At 52.6% G+C, this 8,423-nt stretch overlaps 3 protein-coding genes across 3 annotated transcripts; 1 reads left to right on the top strand and 2 right to left on the bottom strand.

Moving 5' to 3' along the window:
- Positions 1-2,366: 2,366 nt before the first annotated feature.
- Positions 2,367-3,813, top strand: VTN77DRAFT_7198 (uncharacterized protein; the record flags this gene model as incomplete). The annotated part of the gene is made up of 5 exons (XM_069423560.1): positions 2,367-2,913; positions 2,975-3,069; positions 3,115-3,480; positions 3,531-3,671; positions 3,721-3,813. 5 exons carry the CDS (start codon positions 2,367-2,369, stop codon positions 3,811-3,813), a joined length of 1,242 nt encoding a protein of 413 aa, XP_069275555.1.
- Positions 3,814-4,272: 459 nt separating this feature from the next.
- Positions 4,273-5,556, bottom strand: VTN77DRAFT_7197 (uncharacterized protein; the record flags this gene model as incomplete). Its single annotated transcript, XM_069423559.1, has 4 exons — positions 4,273-4,809; positions 4,859-5,239; positions 5,401-5,444; positions 5,502-5,556. 4 exons carry the CDS (start codon positions 5,554-5,556, stop codon positions 4,273-4,275), a joined length of 1,017 nt encoding a protein of 338 aa, XP_069275554.1.
- A 1,038-nt stretch (positions 5,557-6,594) lies between these two features.
- On the bottom strand, positions 6,595-7,077 carry VTN77DRAFT_7196 (uncharacterized protein; the record flags this gene model as incomplete). The annotated part of the gene is made up of 1 exon (XM_069423558.1): positions 6,595-7,077. The coding sequence occupies one exon, from the start codon at positions 7,075-7,077 to the stop codon at positions 6,595-6,597; it is 483 nt and encodes a 160-aa protein (XP_069275553.1).
- Between the last annotated feature and the right edge of the window lie 1,346 nt (positions 7,078-8,423).

Genomic DNA, 8,423 nt, shown 5'->3' with positions numbered 1-8,423 from the left:
GATATCTGCTGTTCTTTTGTCTTTTGGCGCGAGCGCCGATGGTAGTGAGAGAACAAGCCCGCTATATGCAAGCAAGGTAACGAACGACGAGATGATGCACCTTTTATGTATGAGGATTGAATGGAGGGATCCAACAGAATGGATCCTCACCCACCACTGCCAGAAGGGAGGGATGAAAACACGGGGCGTTGATCAACAAAATAAAGAAGAGAGAAGGGAAAATGTGAGAGGAGAAGAACTGAACAAGAGCGGAGAAAAATCCACTATGTCTGTGCAACGCCGGGGGATAGTTCTTCAGCGCATGACAGGTGCAAAGTAAAGTCTGGCCAGCGTCTAGCGGCTTCTTAACTGGAAGGATTTCCAAAAAAAAAAAGACAGGAGGGTGCGAGAGAAAGACAAGGCTAACAGGCTAGTACGGACGTTGATAGCGTTGGCTTGATGACCCGATCGCGCCATCCAGCGACTAGAAATGGCCCCCGCCGAACCCGAGTCTTGTTCTCCCTATCAATATTAAAGAGGTTCATGATTCATCATATGGAATCCAGTCCGTGCACTGTTTCCTCTTCGACGGATCTAACGGGGAGACAAACAGAGTAGAATTCAGGATTCCAGACGAGTGGCGTGCTGCGTCCTGCCAGAAAGACCCCTGAGGGTGTTCGAGTCAAGATGCCTGCCTTAGGCTGCAGTTGATGAAGATGGAGAACGACCCGACTGCTTGCAAGTGACATTGTGGTGAGAGCGTTGGGCTGAAAGGCCCATGCTCTATTATTCTATCTCGACATCGAGTCGAGCATCTTTAGACTCCGCATGGTATGAGTTTTTTAAAAGCCGCGCACCTGCTGCCAGAATTGGGCAGATCTTGAGTTGCACGCACCTATTTTTCGGAAATTGCATCTTCTCCATTTCTCAAACGCAGCCTTCCCAATGGTCTCCATATTTCCACTGAAGGATTTGCTGGCAGTTCACACCGCGTATCAGGTGGAAGTCAAGCTGGTGGGCCTGCACGAGCCTCATGCTGCCAAGGCTGGTGGACGGGAAATTGGGGACAGTTTGCCTAGCGTCTCGTCTTCATTGGAGAGGCAGAACGTGATGACCAGCGGTTCTGATCCGTCGAACCTACCTAGGTCCGGGTTGGGATTGACTGCTAAGCTGCTTATTGTCAGCCACGATCTGCGTCCTATCTGGTTGGATAACAGCTGGCAAAGCCACACGCAGCGTCGACAACAGCAGCGGGTGGGAGGCAGTGTCTCAGATACAAACCTCTGAGCGATGCAGGAGGAGATCACGATCAAGCAAACCATGATGCCATGGATGATGGTTGGATGATGGCTAATAATAGTCCTGCTGGGCTGATGATGGACACGATCGAAGGTTACTCAAGAGTACTTCCGGAGATGATGGATGTTGATTGTTGGTTGATTCCTCGTGGTGATTGGCGATGCTGAATTCGGCAAGTGCTCCTCCCCCCAATTCAGCCGCATGCTAGTGTCTCGTCACTCTCGTGCTTCCAACAGAAGTGCAACCTGCAGATTGCAGAAGAATCTCATGTTAACTACGGCGTACTCCGTACCTAGGTAGGTGGATAGGGAATACTATACCAGTGGACGTCAAAGGATATCCTCTGTCTACTCCGTCTATCCGGCGGATTAACCATTCAAGGTTGAATCATACGGAGTACGAAAGCCAGCGCTCCTCGTCCTCTCCCCGGATCTTGTCCGGGATTGCGAGTCCCAAGCCAGCAATTCCCATTAGCGGTTAGCCCGCCAAGGCCTCCAGCGCGGCTGGCTTGTTCAAGCTTATCATTAGTAATCTTAGTCATCTCCAAGGGACTGTTACTATTAATATGATAATCCTCTGGACTCGACGTCTCCATGAGAAATTTTCAGTTGTGTTCGATTTGTGATTCTACGTTGACAACCGGTCAGCCACGTCAGTGCTGCACAAATCAATGCAGCCGCATAGGAGATTGTTCCATCCGCAGCATTCCCTATGTCGAGCGACTTATTTGCTTACGTAACTAACTCATTTAAGGTACGATCAACAGTCGGTTCCAGCTTCCGTCCTGGGGCGCTGCCACGTGACTCACGCGAGGGTCAAGCCAATCACGTATGAGGATTACTTTCTTACCTTGGGTCGCTCCCGGGGAAGGTGCGAGGGGCCTTAGGTAAGCGTCACTAAGATTAGGTACGCCCCTCCGGCGCCCACACCCGCGTCGGGGAGTCGGGGTAGGTACCTGACTGAGGCCAGGTGGTCAACACCTTCAACCATCCAGACGAGCCCGACTCGTCTAGCATCCCTCTTCCCTATGGGATGACATCGCTGCTCGCCAGGTTCATCTCATCGTCTCCTTCGAGGACCTTCCCGCCATGTCCTCCATCGCCCGTCTCGTGGACAAGTTCCGCTACTCGCGCCTGGGTCCCGGCGATGAAGAGCAGGGCACCACCCAGGTCAAGGTCAACATCATGCAGCTGCTGACCTCCAAGGCCGTGCGCGCCATCGCCATCATCTCGCTCATGCTTCTTGTCATCCTGGGTCTCTTCCAACTGCCCAGTGCCAATTTCGGCCGTTTCCGCTACACCAGCAGCTCTCCGTCGTCCTCCCCGTCATTGTCGTCGTCTTCATCATCATCCCATCCATCCGACCTCGGTCGACCTGACCTGCTGGACGGTATCGACTGGTCGCGCTTCGCCTACGTGCAGTATGTCACCAACACAGCGTATCTGTGCAACTCCGTCATGCTCTTTGAAATTCTCCACCGCCTGGGCAGCAAGGCCGATCGCCTCATGATGTATCCTTCATCGTTTGCGGTGGAGGGCTCGAATTCGGAGGAGAGCAAGCTGCTCCGGAAGGCTCGGGATCAGTACGGAGTCAAGCTGATGCCCATTGAGATCCAGCGACGGGCGAGCGGCGATGGTAAGTCGTCCATTCCAGTGCCAATCATTGCATCCACCTGAGACTGAGAAAGATGGTTCAGCGACCTGGGCGGAGAGCTACACCAAACTGCTGGCGTTCAATCAGACCCAGTATGACCGTGTGTTGAGTCTGGACTCGGACTCTACTGTTCTGCAGGTATGTTGACTAGCATGAGCCATTAATTTTATTCTAACCGTTTAGACCATGGACGAACTCTTCCTGGCCCCCTCGGCTCCCGTTGCCATGCCCCGCGCATACTGGCTCAACTTTGACGATCGCATTCTGAGCTCGCAACTCATCCTGATCGAACCGTCCGAGTTTGAGTTCAACCGTGTGATGAAAGCGATGAGCGAAGCCAAGTCGAACGATTACGACATGGAGATCGTGAACAAGCTGTACAAGGACAGCGCGCTGATCCTTCCACACCGACCGTACGACCTGCTCACCGGCGAGTTCCGGTCCGACAAGCACAGCGATTATCTGGGCAATTCGGAGGAGGCGTGGGATCCGGAAAAGGTTCTCAAGGAGGCCAAGTTCCTCCACTTTTCCGACTGGCCTGTGCCAAAGGTCAGTTCAAATATGGAATTTAGTTTGGACGCAGTGCTAACAGTCGCTAGCCCTGGCTGACGGCGAGTCCGTCCGTTATCAAGGAAAAGCAACCGAAGTGTGAGAAGAATCCGACGACGGGCGAGGAAGACGACTGCCGGGCCCGTGATCTGTGGCTGGGATTTTACAGTGACTTTAAGAAGCGACGGCAGGTCCGTATCAACTCTTCTGCATGTTCGTCCTGTGACTGACTGGTTTTAGGAGGTTTGTGGCCTGGGGACCGCAAACCACTCCCCGCGCAGTTTCACCGAGCGACGTCCGACGGAACGAAGTCCTTATGAGCCTGTATTTTAATGAGTCATGACGTTTGATACGTTAGCATGTTTCGGTTGAAGTATATTTTGCATTCTATATACCGCTTTCTATATACCTCTTTGTTTGATATTTTGGTTGTATAATGGCAACGGCAAAGCAATTTTCTTCCGATACCTTCCTGAAGCAGGATAATTCTTGCAGTTACCGTTATGGCTCACGTTGCTTGTCCTATCTGGCAGATCCTGTATATGTATACCTATAATATGACGATGGATCATCTCGATATTAAGGACGCTGAAGTCAAAAGAGATGTATTCAGAAAGTTATTAACGCCACGTGACTATAATACCCTACATGCAGGACAGCCGGCTTCACACTATGCAAGTGAGTGGTTGGGTAGCCATCTACAGTCCACTCTCCTCCGGCTAATATAACAATGCGTATCCATATATGCATATGAGAAGGGACAACCAAAAATACGTAGACGTCTGAAGACGTCTATTTCGAATTCGCCTCGAAGGAGGCCAGCGCCAACGACGACTGCGTGAGTGGCCATAGCAGACGGTAGAATCCCACCGCTCCGGCTACAAGCAGCACGTAGTAGGCGATCGTCCAGCCAATGCCAAGTCGGCCTCCGGCAACCTGGAGCTTGCTCACATCGGTATCATCCTTGCCCCGGAGTTGAGGTGGACTGATAGGGATACCAGCTTCAACGCGGCCCCAGAGTCGAGGCAGGCCGCACCAGTTGCAGAAGCTGTGGACCAGGATCACAGCTGGCAGAGAGCCAGTCCGCAGGTACAAAAACGTGGCGAACCAGCCGAAGACGGTCGTGTAGCCGAACTGGAAGATCGACCGGAAGAGGGCCGCCAGGACGGGCGTGTCCGGATGGGTTAACCGGAACTCATAGAAATGATGCACATGGGCAATGCCGAAATAGAGAGGAGAGATGAAAACGATCCGCCCCGGCGACATCTTGGCCAGCAGATGCAGCGAGACGATGACCGAGCGGAAGATGATCTCCTCCGTGACGGGGCCCTAACTCGATGAGCTAGCTTCATTCGCTGATGAAAATGATGTGACTTACAGCGACAAAATTCCGAAAGCCGATCCAGCTACTCAGGCACTCGACGAGTGCCCGTCCTCGAAGCCACTCTTTCCATTCGCCTTCCGCGATGCCCTTTTCGAACAGCGGCCCGGTGAAGAGAATGGCAGTCAGGAGCAAGCTGCGAAGGATTTCGAAGAGGCCAATGGGCCACCATCCCAGCAGCTTGAGTGCCTCTGAGACTGATGCATTGCCTTTCTGCGTGATGATGGCCAGGACGGCCAGGGAGCTGATGAAGGAGGCAATGCTGACTGCCCGAACGCGAGTCCGGATGACGGAAGGCGCATCTCTACTCAAAGTGGGAGACGGCCGGGTGGATGATGAGAGATAGAAGGGGACCACATATCCTAGAGTAACCAGAACCTGGCTCTCAGTCAGACAGAATTTCACAATGGAGATACCCCATCCTCGTGCAAAATGGAGGAAGAGCTTAATTAAGCTATGATATGCAGATAGTTTTAGGAGACTCCATGTCATTTGATTGGTGGGAAGCCACATGGCATCAAAAAAGGATTATTGCCTACCGAGAGCAGAGCTGCTGTATTCACCGATAACACTGGAGGCTCATCTAATTAAGCAATCAGTAACTCGTTCAGACTATTCTGGTGGAGGCATGACGACATACCACGGTGCTTGGTATAGAAGCTCATAAGACGATCAAAAACACCGGTGGGGGCCATAGCGAACCCAGTGGCAAGAGGGCGATCCACCGATCACGAGGAGCAGCTGCTGGCAGATCCTGTCAGGTTTCCCTCCAGCGTCACTATCGATGCTCCTCGAGGTTTGAACGGTTGAACCTTGCAGACGACCCGAAGCGGTCAGGGAGCAGCAGAGTGAATGGACACCTCTGCGTTCAGTCCTGAGCTCCAGCAGTGATGGAGGAGATACAGATACCGTGTACTTGGACAATGGAGCATACAATGGAATAAGGAATGCTACTTGTCCCGTCTGTCACATAAAGAATGAGAGAGCTCTGGAACAAGAAGTGAAATGTGATCCAGCCAGGCCGGTGCGGGTGCGGGTGCGGTCTCGACTCCGACGGTCCAAGTCCGATACTGCCCCAGACGCGGTCTGCCCAATCGATCGGTAGATGGAATCGAGGGTGGAAAACTACAGAGTACGCAGTACGGAGAACGAAGTATCTCTGGTTTGCAATTGCATGCCATGAGTCGTTTCTTTTCTTTCTTTCTTTCTCTTTTTTTTTTCGAACAATCGATTGGCTCCCTTGCGGCTAATTCCCCCGCACTCTCATTGGCCCGGTCAAAAAAGGGAGAAAACAAACGACGGGATTGGTGTGCGGGTGCTCACAACGCGCCTCCCCGAAAGGGCAAGAGTGCTGCTCCCAATCCAATCCAACGGAGGAAAGAGCGTCCCCCAGTCAAAAAAGAAAAAGGAAAGAGTGACTCCATTATCGATACTTGGCCGGCTATCGGTTATCAGCTATCAGTATCTTCCTCTCCCTGCACGCGCCCACCAGCCGTCGCCCCTTCCTTTTTAGTTGCTCCTTCCTGCCGCTGTCAGCCTCTCGATAAGATTCGATCCGTCGGTTCATGATCCACCGTTCCCCCCATTCCTCCCGTTCCTTCCCCGCGAACCCTAGATTAGCAGATCTCGATGGATCAGGAAGAACTCAGACAGAGCAATAAAACTATGGGACATGGAGCGAGGATTGAGTAGGAATAATCGTGAGAGCTCATCATGCCTGGCTCTGCATGACCCTATCTATTGTCACGCGCCCAGCCCGTCAAACAATGGCCTTGTGGTCTCATCCCTGTCAACCCCATGATCGGGAATTCGGGATTGCTCTGCGTGATGCTCCCTGGGCTGTCGATCGCGTTCTTTTCTGAGATTGCTCCAAGAGGGCAGTTGGTTGGACTGTCTTCCAGCAGACTCTCGTCCACTGCTTCAAAATCTGCAGGTCTCAGCACCGGGCGGGGACTCCATCTGCAGTCTTCTGCAGCCAACGACTCCGCGCTCGTCGTGCTGAACTTCTGACCGTGGCCCGGCCAATTGTGCCTGTCCTCGACTTTGTAAGCTCCGCTGGCGAGCGTTTGCCCCAGCTGCAGCTGCAGGAACGCTTGCCTGGCCATCCCCTCGTAGCATTCCCGCCGCACACGCTGGCATCCAAATTCCAGAGCGCCCCCTTGAAAGGACTTCCACTGGCATTTCTGCCTCTTTTCCTGCACTCCCTTCTGCTTCATTTTCTTTCGTTATTTTTGTTGTAATCTTTTTGTTGTTTTTGCCAGTCATTCCTTCACTGTCATTCTTTTCGAGACAATTGCGGCGCGTTTGCTGCTTCTTGCCCCTCACGATCGCTATGTTAATGTAATGCGATTCTACGACTATACTATAACATGACTTGACGTTTGTCGTCTCCCACACTCGTTATTACTGTTACGCCTTCATTCTTGAAAAGAATTAGAACAATCGTTACGACAATATCTTTTTAATTCTGAACGTCAATCGCTTGCCTACATTCACCAAAGGAAACTACTCAGTGCGCTCTTTTCAACTGGAAGAATTACTTTACGAGACACTCTTTGACGACATTACTTACTATTGATGATTTATTGAGCGACGATCATTTCTTGATTGGCGAGGATAATGCGATAATCAGTGTTGCTGCAACCATGCCATCCCCCGTGCTCTCGCCGACTGCCTCCCCCAAGCGGAGAGCGCTCCATGAACGCAGCCAGTCCCAGACGAACGAGCAAACAGCATCTCCAGTCATCCGTCTGGTAAATGAGAAGGAAGACATCGATTTCTACAACGCCTCTCCCTACCCAACCAAGCCTGCCCAAGTTCTCTTACCTAATCCCGGGAAAGGACAAGGCTTCCTGGATGAACGAGGTTTTGGTGTTTCAGATTTGCCGCTCGCAACCACTGGCAGGGATGCCTGGGAATTGTCGTCCTCAGTGGATGTCGGCCACTCTTCGTCTCAGGTCTGGGAAGAGGACCCTAAGTCCAGCCGATCATCCTTCCCAGAAGGCCTACCAGAGCATGACACCAAGACCGTGTCTGGTCTGGACGATAACATCAACGAAGAAGAAAAAGAAGACGACGACCTGCCCACAGTTCGGCCTGTGCCACCTGAATCTTCCTCCCCAAAAACCGGATCGGTGGACGATCCCATCATTCCTGACGACCCCTCCAGTCCCAACGTCGTCCCTATCGGTCTCCCATCCAGTCCGAATGTCGTGCGACTCGCCAGCTCCAGCCCGAACCTGATCCCTCTCGGAAGTTCATCACCGAACGTGGTTGCGATAGCGAGGTCGGACTCGTCCTTTACGTCATCGTCGTTCAATTCTCTGGGCACGGTTATCCGAACGTACAACAGTGCTGGCGCCAATTCGCAATCAGGATCGGTTCGTTCGAGTCCACCAGAGCAGGTTCTGCGGTCGTATCAGTCGACTTCTTCTCTCGTGCTTTCGCCCGCGGTGTCCAGCCGGTCTCGCACTACCTCGAGCGAGAGCACCCAGTCAGCAGTGGATGTCCAGGCCATCGTCGATAGTGGGATTCCTGTGCATTACCCCACAATCCGCGCGCC

The sequence above is a fragment of the Rasamsonia byssochlamydoides genome, assembly GCF_041956645.1.
Source record: "Rasamsonia byssochlamydoides strain NRRL 3658 unplaced genomic scaffold VTN77scaffold_58, whole genome shotgun sequence".
In the NCBI taxonomy this organism is placed as follows: Eukaryota; Fungi; Ascomycota; class Eurotiomycetes; order Eurotiales; family Trichocomaceae; genus Rasamsonia; species Rasamsonia byssochlamydoides.
This window is presented reverse-complemented; position numbering and strand designations above follow the sequence as displayed.